The 17,883-nt window shown below is 49.9% G+C and overlaps 1 protein-coding gene across 1 annotated transcript in view; it reads left to right on the top strand.

Moving 5' to 3' along the window:
- Positions 1–17,499, top strand: part of PRIM1 (DNA primase subunit 1) — a 157,426-nt gene extending 139,927 nt beyond the window's left edge. The window contains exons 11-13 of the mRNA XM_075337039.1: positions 4,792–4,886; positions 16,727–16,825; positions 17,085–17,499. Of these exons, the coding sequence (XP_075193154.1) occupies positions 4,792–4,886; positions 16,727–16,825; positions 17,085–17,104 (214 nt within the window). The 3' untranslated portion in view covers positions 17,105–17,499. The remainder of the gene's footprint in view (positions 1–4,791; positions 4,887–16,726; positions 16,826–17,084) is intronic.
- Positions 17,500–17,883: the final 384 nt, after the last annotated feature.

Below are 17,883 nucleotides of genomic sequence, written 5' to 3'. Positions count from 1 at the left end.
TCCATAGTTGCAGTGGAAGATGGGGCTTCACTTAAAGATGCCAATGACAGACAGATGGACCTTTGGTTAAAGTCTGTCTATGAAGCTATCGGCGCGTCGTTTGCTCCAGCATTCGCGGCCGTGTGGGCACTCCAAGCTATTTCAGCTGGCCTGGCACAGGTGGACTCTATCAACGTCCAGCAGTGCCGCGAGTAGCGTCCCTAACCTCGCAAATGTCTGCGTTTGCGACTTACGCTATCAACGCTGTCCTGGACTCTACGAGCCGTACCTCAATGGCGTCTGCCAACTCTGTGGTTTTGCGCAGAGCCTTGTGGTTAAAGGAATGGAAAGCAGATTCTGCTTCCAAGAAATGTTTAACCAGCTTGCCACTATCTGTAGATAGACTGTTTGGTGAGCAATTGGCTGAGATCATTAAACAGTCCAAGGGTAAGGACTCCTCCTTACCCCAGCCCAGATCGAGCAAACCTCAACAGAGGAAGTGGCAGTCGAGGTTTCGGTCCTTTCGAGGCTCCAGCAAGACCCAATTCTCCTCGTCCAAAGGGACTCAGAAGGAGCAAAGGAGCTCAGATTCCTGGCGGGCTCATTCACGCCCCAAGAAAGCAACCGGAGGAACCGCTTCCAAGGCGGCTGCCTCATGACTTTCGGCCTCATCCCTCCGCATAGTCGGTCGGTGGCAGCGGTCACTACAGACAGGGGTGCAGTCTCTCCTTCAGGGTCAGTCGCACCCCTTAAGGCGCCTCATGCACTTCCTAAAGAAGATGGTGGCCGCAATGGAGGCAGTCCCGTTCGCGCAGTTTCATCTGCGCCCACTTCAATGGGACATTCTCCGCCAATGGGACGGGAAGACAACTTCCCTAGACAGGACAGTCTCCCTTTCTCAGATGACCAAGGACTCTCTGCAATGGTGGCTTCTTCCCACCTCATTATCACAGGGAAGATCATTCCTGCCCCCATCCTGGGCAGTGGTCACGACAGACGCGAGTCTGTCAGGGTGGGGAGCAGTTTTTCTCCACCACAGGGCTCAAGGGACGTGGACTCAGCAGGAGTCCACCCTTCAGATCAATGTTCTGGAAATCAGGGCAGTGTATCTTGCCCTATTAGCCTTCCAGCAGTGGCTGGAAGGAAAGCAGATCCGAATTCAGTCGGACAACTCCACAGCGGTGGCATACATCAACCACCAAGGAGGGACACGCAGTCGGCAAGCCTTCCAGGAAGTCAGGCGGATTCTGATGTGGGTGGAGGAAAGAGCATCCACCATATCCGCAGTTCACATCCCGGGCGTAGAAGACTGGGAAGCAGACTTCCTCAGTCGCCAGGGCATGGACGCAGGGGAATGGTCCCTTCACCCGGACGTGTTTCAGGAAATCTGCCGCCGCTGGGGGGTGCCGGACGTCGACCTAATGGCGTCTCGGCACAACAACAAGGTCCCGACCTTCATAGCGCGGTCTCGCGATCAAAGAGCTCTAGCGGCAGACGCCTTAGTGCAAGATTGGTCGCAGTTCCGGCTCCCTTATGTGTTTCCACCTCTGGCACTCTTGCCCAGAGTGTTACGCAAGATCAGATCCGATTGCGGCCGCGTCATACTCGTCGCCCCAGACTGGCCGAGGAGGTCGTGGTACCCGGATCTGTGGCATCTCACGGTCGGCCAACCGTGGGCACTACCAGACCGACCAGACTTACTGTCCCAAGGGCCGTTTTTCCATCGGAATTCTGCGGCCCTGAACCTGACTGTGTGGCCATTGAGTCCTGGATCCTAGCATCTTCAGGATTATCCCAAGGGGTCGTTGCCACCATGAGACAGGCTAGGAAGCCCACGTCTGCTAAGATCTACCACAGAACGTGGAAGATATTCTTATCCTGGTGCTCTGCACAAGGAGTATCCCCCTGGCCATTCGCGTTACCTGTCTTTCTTTCCTTCCTGCAATCTGGGTTGGAAAAGGGCTTGTCGCTCGGCTCCCTTAAAGGGCAAGTCTCGGCACTATCCGTGTTTTTTCAGAAGCGTCTAGCGCGACTTTCTAAGGTGCGCACGTTCCTGCAGGGGGTGTGTCATATCGTACCTCCGTACAGGAGGCCGTTAGATCCGTGGGATCTAAACAAGGTCCTTGTTGCTCTCCAGAAGCCGCCTTTCGAGCCCCTGAGGGATGTGTCACTTTCTCGACTCTCACAGAAAGTGGCATTTCTGGTAGCGGTCACGTCTCTTCGGAGAGTGTCTGAACTAGCAGCGCTGTCATCCAAGGCTCCTTTCCTGGTGTTCCACCAGGACAAGGTAGTGCTGCGCCCCATTCAGGAGTTTCTCCCTAAGGTGGAATCCTCTTTTCACCTTAATCAGGTCATCTCCTTGCCTTCCTTTTATCCGCATGCAGTTCATCGGTATGAAAAGGATCTACATTTGTTGGATCTGGTGAGAGCACTCAGAATCTACATTTCCCGCACGGCGCCCCTGCGCCGCTCGGATGCACTCTTTGTCCTTGTCGCTGGTAAGCGCAAAGGGTCGCAGGCTTCAAAAGCCACCCTGGCTCGATGGATCAAAGAACCAATTCTTGAAGCCTACCGTTCTGCTGGGCTTCCGGTTCCATCAGGGCTGAAGGCCCATTCTGCCAGAGCCGTGGGTGCGTCCTGGGCATTACGACACCAGGCTACGGCTCAACAGGTGTGCCAGGCAGCTACCTGGTCGAGTCTGCACACTTTCACCAAACATTATCAGGTGCATACCTATGCTTCGGCGGACGCCAGCCTAGGTAGAAGAGTCCTGCAGGCGGCAGTTGCCTCCCCGTAGGGGAGGGCTGTCTTTGCAGCTCTAACATGAGGTATTTCTTTACCCACCCAGGGACAGCTTTTGGACGTCCCAATCGTCTGGGTCTCCCAATGGAGCGCCGAAGAAGAAGGGAATTTTGTTACTTACCGTAAATTCCTTTTCTTCTAGCTCCTATTGGGAGACCCAGCACCCGCCCTGTTGTCCTTCGGGATTTTTGGTTGTTTTTCGGGTACACATGTTGTTCATGTTGAACGGTTTTCAGTTCTCCGACGTTACTTCGGAGTGAATTTGTTTAAACCAGTTATTGGCTTTCCTCCTTCTTGCTTTTGCACTAAAACTGGTGAGCCAGTGATCCCACTGGGGGTGTATAGCCAGAAGGGGAGGGGCCTTACACTTTTTAGTGTAATGCTTTGTGTGGCCTCCGGAGGCAGTGCTATACACCCAATCGTCTGGGTCTCCCAATAGGAGCTAGAAGAAAAGGAATTTACGGTAAGTAACAAAATTCCCTTCTTTCGTTATCTAAAAAGCGGAGAAGGGGTCACCATCTCTGTCTTGAGGAATTCCTGTATGATACAATTGCATGCAGTGTACCAATGAAGTTCTCTACAGGGGGCACTGCAGCTCACATCTAAGATAATGATGATGACTGCATATGACTGTGCCTGTCAGAAAAATTATGCAGGTGATGATATTCAGTCTCCTTATGTTTACTGATAATCTATTAGTTAATTTTGAAGTATATAGAGGTAATGATAATGTCATTCCAGCAGATAAATTATACTGGCTCTAGCTGGTGATGCTCCACTAACCCACTATATCTAATGTATAGCAGAGCCTAGTGGAATATCGTGCAGAATGAGAGGTAGGAATCAAGATACAGGCTGAACTACATGGAAGTGCATACACCATGTATGAGAGGTGCAGAGTGTGATAGACAATCAGAAGGACGTGCTGCTTTAAAAGGAATGTCACCAGGTTTTTGCTATGTAATCTGAGAGCACCATGTTGTATCTAAAAAGAGACCCTTTTTACACTTTCTCAACTGTGTTTTATCAGCAAGAGATTATCACTATAGGACAACTTGCCTCATGTGTGTTAGTCCAACCATACCCCCAGCACTGATTAGCAGCTTTCTTTCACTATACATGGTACACATGAAGCTGTGTTTTTTTGGGGCGTGTATGTACAGCTAAACAACTGAGCTTTGCTTGATCTGCACCAGAGAAAACTGCAATTTTATCAGAACTGCTGAACCCAATAAACTGAAACATCGTTGGAATCAGGGTCTCTGTCCCTACATCATGCTGCTCTCAGATTACATGACATAAACCTGCTGGCATATTCCCTTTAGTAATCAAGAGTGCCAATAATGTTGACCAGAGCAGTTTGTACTCATGAGCATACGTATGTGCCCAGCAGTAGTTGCATACATGAGGTGCAATTAACCTAAGGCAGACCTTCTGTTGGGGCCTTGTCAAATAGACCAAGGTGATGCCTGGGAATCGCTACCTGAAGTTGTGAGTCCATGATAAAAAAAATACATAAATTTACCTACTAATTCAACTGAAACAAGTACACAATGGGTCAATGATCTAATTAAACCTGAGGTTGCTGCATTAAAAGGTGTTTACTGCAGAATTCTGGTGTAAAACACCTTTAAAAAGTCACAAACATTTCTCAACTTTTGAAATGCATTCAGGTGGAAAAGAACAGCACAAGATGCGCCTATTTCATTGTGACACTCACCTTTTGATTAGGGGTATCTCGTGCCTACATGCTACGTCATGGACACTTGCATACACGAGATTCTTAATTGGCCCCTGTGTGCAGACTTCTGCCCCATCTCTGTCATGCCAAAGCTTGTAAACTTGGGGGCTCATTGACACTGGACAAAGGGTTGCAAGTGTGATGTATTCAGCAAAGCATGAGACATTATTGATAGATCTACCCCAGAGTTGGTCCATTTTTACTGTCTTAACAATATATTTTTCCACTTATGAAATTGTTTTTTAAAACCGTATTATTCTTCACTTCAGCCTGATTTGTAGTGAGCTGGACAACATAAGCACAATAGAAGAGGACCAAGTGAGCCCCAATGAAGGCGAGCCAGAAGTCAAACGACGAACTAGAGGTGATTTATATCTAGCGCTAGATTTGTCAGGTTTCCCGTCAAGAACCAGTAACTGCTGCAAATCAATATATTCATTTTATTTAGAAGAAAAATTTATTGCAATACACTGTCCCAGTATTTATAGGCAATTTCAAATGACAAGAAATAGCCACATGTATAAGACCATAGGATATTTTCAGGATTTGTTGGTCTAAGTGCAGTAAAATTGCTTAACGATTATTGTGTAATGGTATAAAAGGATCAGTCTATTATAGCATGGCTCATAATTTCAAAATTAAACAAGAGCTAGCACTCAACATCTGACCCCTGTTCAGCTAGGACCCCCTAATGTGAACAGGTAATTGAACTGGTACATCTGCTGTAAAACAGACACCAATCCTGGGCTCTGTATACAGAGCTTGAGAAGCAACACATTTGTCACCTCAATAGATAACTCTTGTGAGCTTCATAGGAATGACAGTAGACTGATTGGAGCCAGAGCCAAGTTGTGAATGGGGTTTTTTTTGGAAGGGATAGATCCTACATTATGGGAGACACATTTTTTGCATTGTGATCTCAAATGGATAACATCAGGGCCGTATTTACCATTAGGCACCCATGGTCCCGTGCCTGGGGCGCCACGTTGCGGGGGAGCGGCGCTTTCTGGCTGCAAAAAAAAATTTTTTTTTTTTTTTTTTTTTTACACATCTTCTTCCCCTCCGGACAGTCTGTTAAATCCGTGTGTGGGGGTGAGAGACGCACTTCCAGCGTCTTTAAGACGCGAATACAGATAAACTGTGGGCGCCGCCGGGCACAGGGAACTGATTGACCCCGGATGTGCAGGCGCCAACACTTCCGGGGTCAATCACTCAGAGGCGCGCAAATCAGCTCCGTGCTGTGGCATCCAATGCTGCAGATGCCGCGGAGGACAGAACACTCACCGGAGCCAGCAGCAGCAGGAGGATGACTGACGCCGTAGGAGGAGCGGGAGCAGCAAGAGGAGGCGGGAGGCACAAGAGCAGGTAGCACTGGAACTCTGCCAGCTGTTGTGAAGTGAGGATTCTGGGGGAGGGGCAGGCAGGCTACAATGTGAGTATAGTGGACGAGGGACAGGCAGAGGCTGCAATGTGAGGATAGTGGACGAGGGACAGGCAGAGGCTGCAATGTGAGGATAGTGGACGAGGGACAGGCAGAGGCTGCAATGTGAGGATAGTGGGGGAGGGGAGGCAGAGGCTGATACTGGAGGGAGGCAGAGGCTGATACTGGAGGGAGGCAGAGGCTGATACTGGAGGGAGGCAGAGGCTGATACTGGAGGGAGGCAGAGGCTGATACTGGAGGGAGGCAGAGGCTGATACTGGAGGGAGGCAGAGGCTGATACTGGAGGGAGGCAGAGGCTGATACTGGAGGGAGGCAGAGGCTGATACTGGGGGGAGGCAGAGGCTGATACTGGGGGGAGGCAGAGGCTGATACTGGAGGGAGGCAGAGGCTGATACTGGAGGGAGGCAGAGGCTGATACTGGAGGGAGGCAGAGGCTGATACTGGAGGGAGGCAGAGGCTGATACTGGAGGGAGGCAGAGGCGGATACTGGGGGGGAGGCTGGAGAGAGGCAGAGGCGGATACTGGGGGGGAGGCTGGAGAGAGGCTGATGCTGGCGGAGGCTGGGGGAGAGAGGCTGATGCTGGCGGAGAGAGGCTGATGCTGGCGGAGGCTGGGGGGAGAGGCTGATGCTGGCGGAGGCTGGCTGGAGAGAGGCGGAGGCTGGGGGGAGAGGCGGAGGCTGGGGGGAGAGAGGCTGAGGCTGGCAGAGGCTGGCTGGAGAGAGGCTGGTGCTGGAGGAGGCTGGGTGGAGAGAGGCTGATGCTGGCGGAAACTGGGAAGTGAGGCTGATGCTGGCGGAAACTGGGGAGTGAGGCTGATGCTGGCGGAAACTGGGGAGTGAGGCTGATGCTGGCGGAAACTGGGGAGTGAGGCTGATGCTGGCGGAAACTGGGGAGTGAGGCTGATGCTGGCGGAAACTGGGGAGTGAGGCTGATGCTGGCGGAAACTGGGGAGTGAGGCTGATGCTGGCGGAAACTGGGGAGTGAGGCTGATGCTGGCGGAAACTGGGGAGTGAGGCTGATGCTGGCGGAAACTGGGGAGTGAGGCGGATGCTGGCGGAAACTGGGGAGTGAGGCGGATGCTGGCGGAAACTGGGGAGTGAGGCGGATGCTGGCGGAAACGGGAGTGAGGCTGATGCTGGCGGAAACTGGGGAGTGAGGCTGATGCTGGCGGAGGCTGGGGGGGAGAGAGGCTGATGCTGGGGGAGAGAGGCTGAGGGAAGAGAGGCTGAAGCTGGTGGGAGAGAGGCTGATGCTGGGGGAGAGGCTGCTGCTGGAGGCGGGGGGGAGAGAGGCTGATGCTGGAGGCGGGGGGGAGAGAGGCTGATGCTGGGGGGAGAGAGGCTGAGGGAAGAGAGGCTGAAGCTGGTGGGAGAGAGGCTGATGCTGGGGGAGAGGCTGCTGCTGGAGGCGGGGGGGAGTGAGGCTGATGCTGGGGGAGATAGGGGCTAATGCTAGAGACAGGGGACAAGGGTTGAGGGATAGTGCAATGACAAAATCAACTGGTGGGGGGAGTGTAAGGACTCAGAATGAGAGGGGGCAGCATTGGGAGCTCATTATGGAGAAGGGGCAGCATGTGTGGAGCACTGTAGGGGAGTCAATATCAAGAGTGGGGTAGTGTGTGGGGGGGGGTCTCAGTATAAGCGTGAGTGTGGTGGTCTTAGCATGAGTGGGGCAAAATGGAGGTGTCATTATGGAAAAGAGGAAGGCAGCATTAGGAGCTCATGGAGAGGGGCAGCATGCATGGAACACTGAGGAGGGAGCAGCATGCATGGGACATTGTGAGGAGGGGGCAGCATGCATGGGACACTGAGGGAGGGGGCAGCATGCATGGGACACTGTGAGGAGGGGAGCAGCATGCATGGGACACTGTGAGGAGGTAGCAGCATGCATGGGACACTGTGAGGAGGTAGCAGCATGCATGGGACATTGTGAGGAGGCGGCAGCATGCATGGGACACTGTGAGGAGGGGGCAGCATGCATGGGACATTGTGAGGAGGGGGCAGCATGCATGGGACACTGTGAGGAGGGAGCAGCATGCATGGGACATTGTCCTCACATCATGCTGCTCCCTCCTCACAATGTACAGATTATATTTCATAATCGAGGACGTTGTGGTGGGTATAAATTATAAGGGGGGGCAGTGGTGTTTTAGTTTATTAGGGGCAGTGTCACAGTATATAAGTGGGGACGGTGTGGTGGGAATATTTTATACTCATGCTATGTTTTGATGTGCTTGTGGTGATCCCTATTGGGGGGGGGGGGTTAGTGCCGTTCGTTTCTCATTGATACTTTTTAAAGTGTTTTACAGAGTAGATCTGCCTTAAACAGATGTCGTGCGCGAAAACTCAGTTTTACGTTGTCACAAAGGGGCGCGACCACTTAGGGTATGTGCGCACTAGGCGTTGTTTTTATGTGCGTTTTTGTCTCAAAAAACGCACCCCGCGGCAAAAAACGCATGAGTTTTTGCCGCGATTTGGTGCGTTTTTTGCTGCGTTTTTGCTCACTGCGTTTTTAATCAGTGCACAATGCCATTAAAGATTGTTGATGGAAAAAAAAAAGTCTGATGTCATTTCCTTCTTCAAAATGTTCATTGTATGCAGGAGAGCAGATTGCTGCAGAACTAGTGTATGCAGGAGAGCAGACAGCAGCTGCAGAACTACAAGGCTCAGCATCCTCCATCCAAGACTGTATGCAGTTTTTTGCCCAAAAAGAAAAAAAAAAATGACATGGGCTTCGCCATATTTTTGTATGCTAGCCGGGTACAGCAGGCAGGTACGGGCTGCCCCCAACCCCCAGCTACCTATTTGTACCCGGCTGGGAACCAAAAATATAGAGAAGCCCTTTTTTTTTTTTAATTATTTCATGAATTTCATGAAATAATTAAAAAAAAAAAAATGACGTGGGCTTCGCCTAATTTTTGAGTCCAGCCGGGTACAACTAGGCAGCTGGGGATTGGAATCCACAGTGCAGGGTGCCCAAGATTTCTGGGCACCCCCACTGCGAATTGCAGTCCGCAGCCACCCCAGAAAATGGCGCTTTCATAGAAGCGCCATCTTCTGGCGCTGTATCCAACTCTTCTAGCTGCCCTGATGCCGGGTGGCTAGCTAGGTAATAATGGAGTTAGGGCTAGCTGTATATTATCAGCTGGCCCTAAGCCCGAAATTCATGGTGTCACGCCAATATTAGACATGGCCACCATGAATTTCTAGTAATGATAAAAAAAAAAAAAACAACACACAGAAAAATATTTTTATTAGAAATAAAACACAACACAATTAGTGACTCCATCTTTATTGAAATAAACCCCCCTCCGCAGTAATCCTGGGTCAGGGTCCCGCGCCGTCCAATCAGGATCCAATATCATCTGATCGGTTTGCTGGAAGGCAGAGCGATCAGATGATGTGTCAGGATCAAGTGCCTGAATCCCATCACACATCAGCTGATTGTATAAAAGCCGATTATCCAATCAGCAGATGCATCAGTAGAAAAAAAAAATAATACTCACTTATGTGCTGTGCTGATTACCGGCAGCTCCTGGAGCGATCGATTGGACAGGAGTCTGATCCCGTCCGATCGCTGCAGGAGCTGCCGGTAATCAGCTGATGAAGTCCCCTGACAGCAGGATCAGCTGATAGCCGGCCGGCGCGAAAAAGCCGGCGAGACTACGATCAGCTGATGCGTCAGGTGACTGCATCAGGTGATCCACCGCCAGGTCCTGCAAGCAAGGTCCTGCCCCGGGGAGACTGCACACAGCCAGAGCGGCGGGACCGGGACAGGAGCTGGGAGCGGGCATGGCACCGGGACCCTGCAGACAGGTGAGTATATATGACGTTTTTTTTTTTCTACTGTTCACTTTGGTTTTCGCCGCTGCCTCCACCTCCCGCCCAGGCATGGCGCCGCACGGAGCTGACATGCACAGGACGGGAGGTGGACGCAGCGGTGACGGTACCGGGAGGATTCATGCTTCTGTGTTTACCAACAGAAGGAATCCTCTTCCTGTACACGTCACTGTAGTACCCACCCCTTGCGTTTATAGCTGCGTTTTTAGTCATAGAAACGCGGCTATATGCGTTTTTCATTGCGTTGTTGAACATTCATTGAACTCAATGGGTGAAAAACCGCAGTGAAAAACGCAGAAATAATTGACATGCTGCATTTTTGTGGTCACCACAAAAACGCAGCTAAAAAAAAACGCTGTGTGCGGACAGCACTTATGAAAACCCATTGACATTGCTGGGGAAGCAATGTCACTGCGTTTTCAGCACAAAAACGCGGTAAAAAACGCCGCTAAAAACGCGGCAAAAACACCTAGTGCGCACATACCCTTAAAGTGCCTAGGGCAGCATGAAGGCAAAATACAGCCCTGGATAACATGCATATTCTTATACAACTGTGAGGCCTGCCTATGAGCTCAAAATTAATATCAGGCAGATATGACAATACATATGTATTTCCTATCTATGGAATGGTAAAATCATGATATGGTGGTAAAATTTTCCACCTAAGACCTACTGGGGCAAAGATATCCTGAAAGTTGGGGATCCCATAATTTTCTAGAGACCAAAGCCACATCCCATGATCAGCTCCATTTGAGGTCACCAAAGGGAGATATGTTGAAGTGACTGTTCTTTAATAAATAGAGATTTCTTTGTCGCTCCATTGGGAGACCCAGACAATTGGGTGTATAGGCTATGCCTCCGGAGGCCGCACAAAGTATTACACTAAAAGTGTAAAGCCCCTCCCCTTCTGCCTATACACCCCACGGGCTCCTCAGTTCGGCCCCTGTGGCACTTACTCAGCCAGAGCCTCTGCTAAGAGGGGCCCAGGGGGAGCCACCTGCTGACACTGTCCAGGTGACGGGGACGGAGTTTGCAAAACTCTCTGAGACTATGGCTAAGATACTAGAAGCCTTGCAGTCCAGGCCGGTATCTCAGCACAGGGACTCTGTTGAATCTTTGTTCCCTGGCCCACCTCAGTTGGACCAACAATGTCCTCCCGGGGTATCTCATGGGTCCCAGGCTGAGGGTTCTGACACAGACCCCAGCCCCAGGCCGACTAAGCGAGCTCGCTTAGAATTTCCCTCGACATCATCATATTGTGCGGGGTCTCAGAGGGGGGAATCTCTGGTTGATGAAGCGGAGACAGTTGATCAGGATTCTGATCCTGAGGCCGCTCTCAATCTTGATACTCCTGACGGGGACGCCATAGTGAACGATCTTATTGCGTCCATCAATCTAATGCTGGATATTTCTCCCTCAGCTCCTCCGGCGGAGGAGTCGGCTTCTCAGCAGGAGAAATTCCGTTTCAGGTTTCCCAAGCGTACACCGAGTATGTTTCTGGACCACTCTGATTTCAGAGAGGCAGTCCAGAATCACCATGCTTGTCCAGATAAGCGTTTTTCTAAGCGCCTTAAGGATACACGTTATCCCTTTCCCCCTGACGTGGTCAAAAGTTGGGCTCAGTGTCCCAAAGTGGATCCTCCAATCTCCAGACTGGCAGCTAGATCCATACTTGCAGTGGAAGATGGGGCGTCACTCAAAGATGCCACTGACAGGCAGATGGAGCTCTGGTTGAAATCCATCTATGAAGCTATCGGCGCTTCTTTTGCCCCAGCATTCGCAGCCGTATGGGCGCTACAAGCTATCTCAGCAGGTCAAGCGCAAATTGACGCAGCCACACGCACGTCCGCGCCACAGGTGGCGTCCATAACCACTCAGACGTCGGCATTTGCGTCTTACGCTATTAATGCTGTCCTGGACTCTGCGAGCCGTACGGCTGTTGCAGCCGCCAATTCGGTGGTACTACGCAGGGCCTTGTGGCTACGGGAATGGAAGGCAGATTCTGCTTCCAAAAAGCGCTTAACCAGTTTGCCAATTTCTGGCGACCGATTGTTTGGCGAGCGTTTGGATGAAATCATCAAACAATCCAAGGGAAAGGATACATCCTTACCCCAGCCCAAACCGAACATACCCCAACAGAGGAGGGGGCAGTCGAGGTTTCGGTCCTTTCGGGGCGCGGGCAGGTCCCAATTCTCCTCGTCCAAAAGGCCTCAGAAAGATCAAAGGAACTCTGATGCATGGCGGTCTAAGTCACGTCCTAAAAAGACCACCGGAGGTGCCGCTACCAAAGCGGCCTCCTCATGACTTTCGGCCTCCTCACTCCGCATCCTCGGTCGGTGGCAGGCTCTCCCGCTTTTGCGACGCCTGGCTGCCACGGGTAAAAGACCGTTGGGTGAGAGACATTCTGTCTCACGGTTACCAAATAGAGTTCACCTCTCGTCCCCCGACTCGATTCTTCAGGTCATCCCCGCCTCCCGAGCGAGCCGAGGCTCTTCTGCAGGCGCTGGGCACTCTGAAGGCAGAAGGAGTGGTGGTCCCCGTTCCTCTTCAGCAACAGGGCCACGGTTTTTACTCCAACTTGTTTGTGGTCCCAAAGAAGGACGGGTCTTTCCGTCCTGTCCTGGACCTGAAACTTCTCAACAAACACGTAAAGACCAGGCGGTTCCGGATGGAATCCCTCCGCTCCGTCATCGCCTCAATGTCCCAAGGAGATTTCCTTGCATCGATCGATATCAAAGATGCTTATCTCCACGTACCGATTGCTCCAGAGCACCAGCGCTTCTTGCGCTTCGCCATAGAAAACGAACACCTGCAGTTCGTGGCACTGCCGTTCGGCTTGGCAACAGCCCCACGGGTTTTCACCAAGGTTATGGCTACTGTAGTAGCGGTCCTCCACTCTCAGGGTCACTCGGTGATCCCGTACTTGGACGATCTGTTGATCAAGGCACCCTCTCAAGAGGCATGCCAACACAGCCTCGACGCTACCCTGGAGACTCTCCAGAGTTTCGGGTGGATCATCAATTTTCCAAAGTCAAATCTGACACCGGCCCAATCGCTGACATACCTTGGCATGGAGTTTCATACCCTCTCAGCGATAGTGAAGCTTCCGCTGATCAAGCAGCGGTCACTACAGAAAGGGGTACAATCTCTCCTTCAAGGCCAGTCACACCCCTTGAGGCGCCTCATGCACTTCCTGGGGAAGATGGTGGCAGCAATGGAGGCAGTCCCTTTCGCGCAGTTTCACCTGCGTCCTCTTCAATGGGACATCCTACGCAAATGGGACAGGAAGCCGACGTCCCTCGACAGGAACGTCTCCCTCTCTCAGGCGACCAAAGCTTCCCTTCGGTGGTGGCTTCTTCCCACTTCATTATCGAAGGGGAAATCCTTCCTACCCCCATCCTGGGAGGTGGTCACGACGGACGCGAGTCTGTCAGGGTGGGGAGCGGTTTTTCTCCACCACAGGGCTCAGGGTACGTGGACCCAGCAAGAGTCCTCGCTTCAGATCAATGTTCTGGAAATACGGGCAGTGTATCTTGCCCTGAAAGCGTTCCAGCAGTGGCTGGAAGGCAAGCAGATCCGAATTCAGTCGGACAATTCCACAGCGGTGGCATACATCAACCACCAAGGCGGCACTCGCAGTCGGCAAGCCTTCCAGGAAGTCCGGCGGATTTTGATGTGGGTGGAAGCCACGGCCTCCACCATCTCTGCAGTTCACATCCCAGGCGTGGAAAACTGGGAAGCAGATTATCTCAGTCGCCAGGGCATGGACGCAGGGGAATGGTCCCTTCACCCGGACGTGTTTCAGGAGATCTGTTGCCGCTGGGGGGTGCCGGACGTCGACCTCATGGCGTCCCGGCACAACAACAAGGTACCGACGTTCATGGCACGGTCTCAAGATCCCAGAGCTCTGGCGGCAGACGCCTTAGTTCAGGATTGGTCGCAGTTTCAGCTCCCTTATGTGTTTCCTCCGTTGGCACTGTTGCCCAGAGTGTTACGCAAGATCAGGGCCAACTGCCGCCACGTCATCCTCGTCGCTCCAGACTGGCCGAGGCGGTCGTGGTACCCGGATCTGTGGCATCTCACGGTCGGCCAACCGTGGGCACTACCAGACCGACCAGACTTGCTATCTCAAGGGCCGTTTTTCCATCTGAATTCTGCGGCCCTCAACCTGACTGTGTGGCCATTGAGTCCTGGATCCTAGCGTCTTCAGGGTTATCTCAAGACGTCATTGCCACTATGAGACAGGCTAGGAAACCAACGTCCGCCAAGATCTACCACAGGACGTGGAAAATTTTCCTGTCGTGGTGCTCTGCTCAGGGTTTTTCTCCCTGGCCTTTTGCCTTGCCCACTTTTCTGTCCTTCCTTCAATCTGGACTGGAAAAGGGTTTGTCGCTCGGCTCCCTTAAGGGACAAGTCTCAGCGCTCTGTGTTTTTCCAGAAGCGCCTAGCCAGACTTCCACAGGTACGCACGTTCCTGCAGGGGGTTTGTCACATCGTTCCTCCTTACAAGCGGCCGTTAGAACCCTGGGATCTGAACAAGGTGCTGATGGTTCTTCAGAAACCACCATTCGAGCCAATGAGAGATATTTCTCTCTCACGCCTTTCGCAGAAAGTGGTTTTTCTAGTAGCAGTCACTTCACTTCGGAGAGTGTCTGAGCTAGCAGCGCTGTCATGCAAAGCCCCTTTCCTGGTGTTTCACCAGGACAAGGTGGTTCTGCGTCCGGTTCCGGAATTTCTCCCTAAAGTGGTATCCCCCTTTCATCTCAATCAGGATATCTCCTTACCTTCTTTTTGTCCTCATCCGGTTCACCAATGTGAAAAGGATTTGCACTTGTTAGATCTTTTGAGAGCACTCAGGCTCTACATTTCTCGGACGGCGCCCCTGCGCCGCTCGGATGCACTCTTTGTCCTTGTCGCTGGCCAGCGTAAAGGGTCACAGGCTTCCAAATCAACCCTGGCTCGGTGGATCAAGGAACCAATTCTCGAAGCTTACCGTTCTGCTGGGCTTCCGGTTCCCTCAGGGCTGAAGGCCCATTCTACCAGAGCCGTGGGTGCGTCCTGGGCTTTGAGGCACCAGGCTACGGCTCAGCAGGTGTGTCAGGCGGCTACCTGGTCGAGCCTGCACACTTTCACGAAACACTATCAGGTGCATACCTATGCTTCGGCGGATGCCAGCCTAGGTGGACGAGTCCTTCAGGCGGCGGTTGCCCACCTGTAGGAAGGGGCCGTTTTACGGCTCTATCACGAGGTATTATTTTACCCACCCAGGGACTGCTTTGGACGTCCCAATTGTCTGGGTCTCCCAATGGAGCGACAAAGAAGAAGGGAATTTTGTTTACTTACCGTAAATTCCTTTTCTTCTAGCTCCAATTGGGAGACCCAGCACCCGCCCCTGTTTTTTTTTGTGTGTGCACATGTTGTTCATGTTGAATGGTTTCAGTTCTCCGATATTCCTTCGGATTGATTTTACTTTAAACCAGTTTATAATTCTTTTCCTCCTTCTTGCTTTTGCACCAAAACTGAGGAGCCCGTGGGAGCATGGGGGGTGTATAGGCAGAAGGGGAGGGGCTTTACACTTTTAGTGTAATACTTTGTGCGGCCTCCGGAGGCATAGCCTATACACCCAATTGTCTGGGTCTCCCAATTGGAGCTAGAAGAAAAGGAATTTACGGTAAGTAAACAAAATTCCCTTCTTTGAGTTGTCACCTTTTTGTTGAAAGCCGGATGATTCATTTCTGCGTAGGATTGTTCCATCTACATCTGTGCAATGTCAATTAGTAGTACTTTTCTTTTGTTCCTTTAATTTTTATGTAACTGTATTATGTCTCCTTTGTAATATCTTTTATATAGTTTTATGAACAATGACTACTTTTCTGATTTGAAAATATAAAATTGAATAGCTTCATTCCTCTTGCTCTTTAAAACGCATTCCTGAAGCCTCTAGAAGCCAAACGTTATCAGTAATTTTTGCCCAATGCGCCTGTATAAACAATTTTGTGTTGGCAGCTATTTTTTATTTAATGTTGAGCTTGGCAGTAACCATACCAAAGTATTTATACATATTCCCTGCGTTGGAATCTGTGTATATAGTATATGTTCACTGTGAAAGCGCCCAATAATCTGCACAGTAGCGAAAGCCATCATCACCTCATCCATCAATCAGTCAGTTGTGGATTGGAGGCAGCAGAGTGCTGTTCATGACATAGTGGTGGCAGCGGTGGGATATCTGCATGATCTCCCAGGCTGTCTTCTTGACAATTATGTCAAAACTTAGGATGAAGTGATGCAGGCAATCTATGACTGCAGACTTCTGAATCCTGACAGTGCCGTCCATACGCTGTAAGAATTGTATTGTTTGGGGGGGGGGGGGTTCTGGGGCAGGCAACTGACTGCAGGTATGCGATTTGAGTGTTTGTCACATTCCGTCTAGATGTGATCATCCTCTCTGTTATTTTCTATTGGAAAAGGATGAGAATGTCTATTCAGAATGTTACCAAACGTTTGCACATCCTCTTACCTGCAGTCACATGACCGCTTGCTCTCACTGATATAACCAAAGAATCCTGACCGCATGCGCACCACATATAGTGACTGCAGACTTTCATTCCATGTCTGCACAAAAACTTTAAGTAACATCTTTTTAACGTTCAATTTCACATAAACAGAGACTGCACACTGCTCCAATGTTTAATTGTATAAAGCAAAATTTAAAAAAAAAAATTAAATTTTTACAACAGATTTTCTTTTCGAAGTTCCTCCACCTGTATAACAGCGTTGAATTTACTTTTCAATGACTGATATTTGATTATCTGTTACCTTTTATTGGCAATCATGTGACCAAATAGGTATGGGGTGTCTAGTATTGTGTGTATTTTATAGTTTTTAAAGTTTCTTAAGTCCACTTCCAACTTATTTTTTTTAGATTATAAGAGGACCAGCCTGGCTCCATACGTGAAAATATTTGAACAGTTTCTTGATAAATTGGACCATTCTCGAAAAGGAGTGATGCTGTTGAAAAGTGGTAAGTAGACGAAAGTTGCTGCCTCATGGCCTTGCATGCATGTGTTTTTCAGACCATACCACAACTATAAATGAACGGTCTTTAATATAGTATATAAGGTCATATAACCTTCCTAATCTACAGAAAATCTTTTGTTTCACCGATGTATCCTCTACATAGAATGTCACATAAACATATATTACACTAACCTTGAAATGGTTTCTCCCATTGCATTGTATTATTGTGATCATTGTTTTATTGTCTTTTCTTTATTCTTTAGATCTAAAGAAAGAGTTCTGAAGTTTATGGAAGGACCTCTTTGCCTAGCACACTCGCCTTGTTGGTTGTAAACTAAGACGTCTTACATATTAAAGAACTCTGGCTTACCTTTTATACCGTCTACAAAGTAGAGAAGGCTCGACCACTTAATGTGTTAATGGGACATTGGATGCAGTTTTATGAAAAGCCTCAACCTGGATAAAATGACTGAATGAACTTGAACTTATCAAATAAATTGTATAATAGTTTAGTACAATTTATTTTCTCACTTGTGGTCTCCTGAAATATGTATGATTTATATTCCGCAGTATACAGAGAAAGGAGCTACGTATTCATCATTTCATATTTAACATTTTTCTTGCAGTATATAGTACAATACCTTGTATAAGGAATATTTTGCCAAAATTCTACACAACTTTTTCTGTACAGACTTAGAAGCAGCAAAGAGATCTTTTTTACAACTATTTTGTTTTACCCTTCACATGGTGTTTGGAAACATTGTAGGTCTTTATAGAAGCAGTATACAAAAAAAACGCAGAGAAACTCACAGTAGCATATAGGCTTGGATTGGCCCACGGGGGAATTTCCTTGTGGATTCCTGAACTGTCTCGTAGCAATCGCAGATGGTGTGACCGGGGAGGAGGGTGCCTGTTGGTGTCACCGATAGATTCAGATGGATATGTGTCCTTGAAAATTATGAACCAGAAAATCACCATCTTTACACCACGCATCTATAAAAGCCGCTGGCCTATCAGAGGCAGCAGATGAGACAGCGCAATGATGTTACAATGGAGTAAGAT

This window comes from Anomaloglossus baeobatrachus, chromosome 2 (assembly GCF_048569485.1).
Source record: "Anomaloglossus baeobatrachus isolate aAnoBae1 chromosome 2, aAnoBae1.hap1, whole genome shotgun sequence".
NCBI lineage: Eukaryota > Metazoa > Chordata > Amphibia > Anura > Aromobatidae > Anomaloglossus > Anomaloglossus baeobatrachus.
The sequence above is the reverse complement of the archived record's forward strand: the minus strand, read 5'-3'. Positions and strand labels throughout refer to the sequence as shown.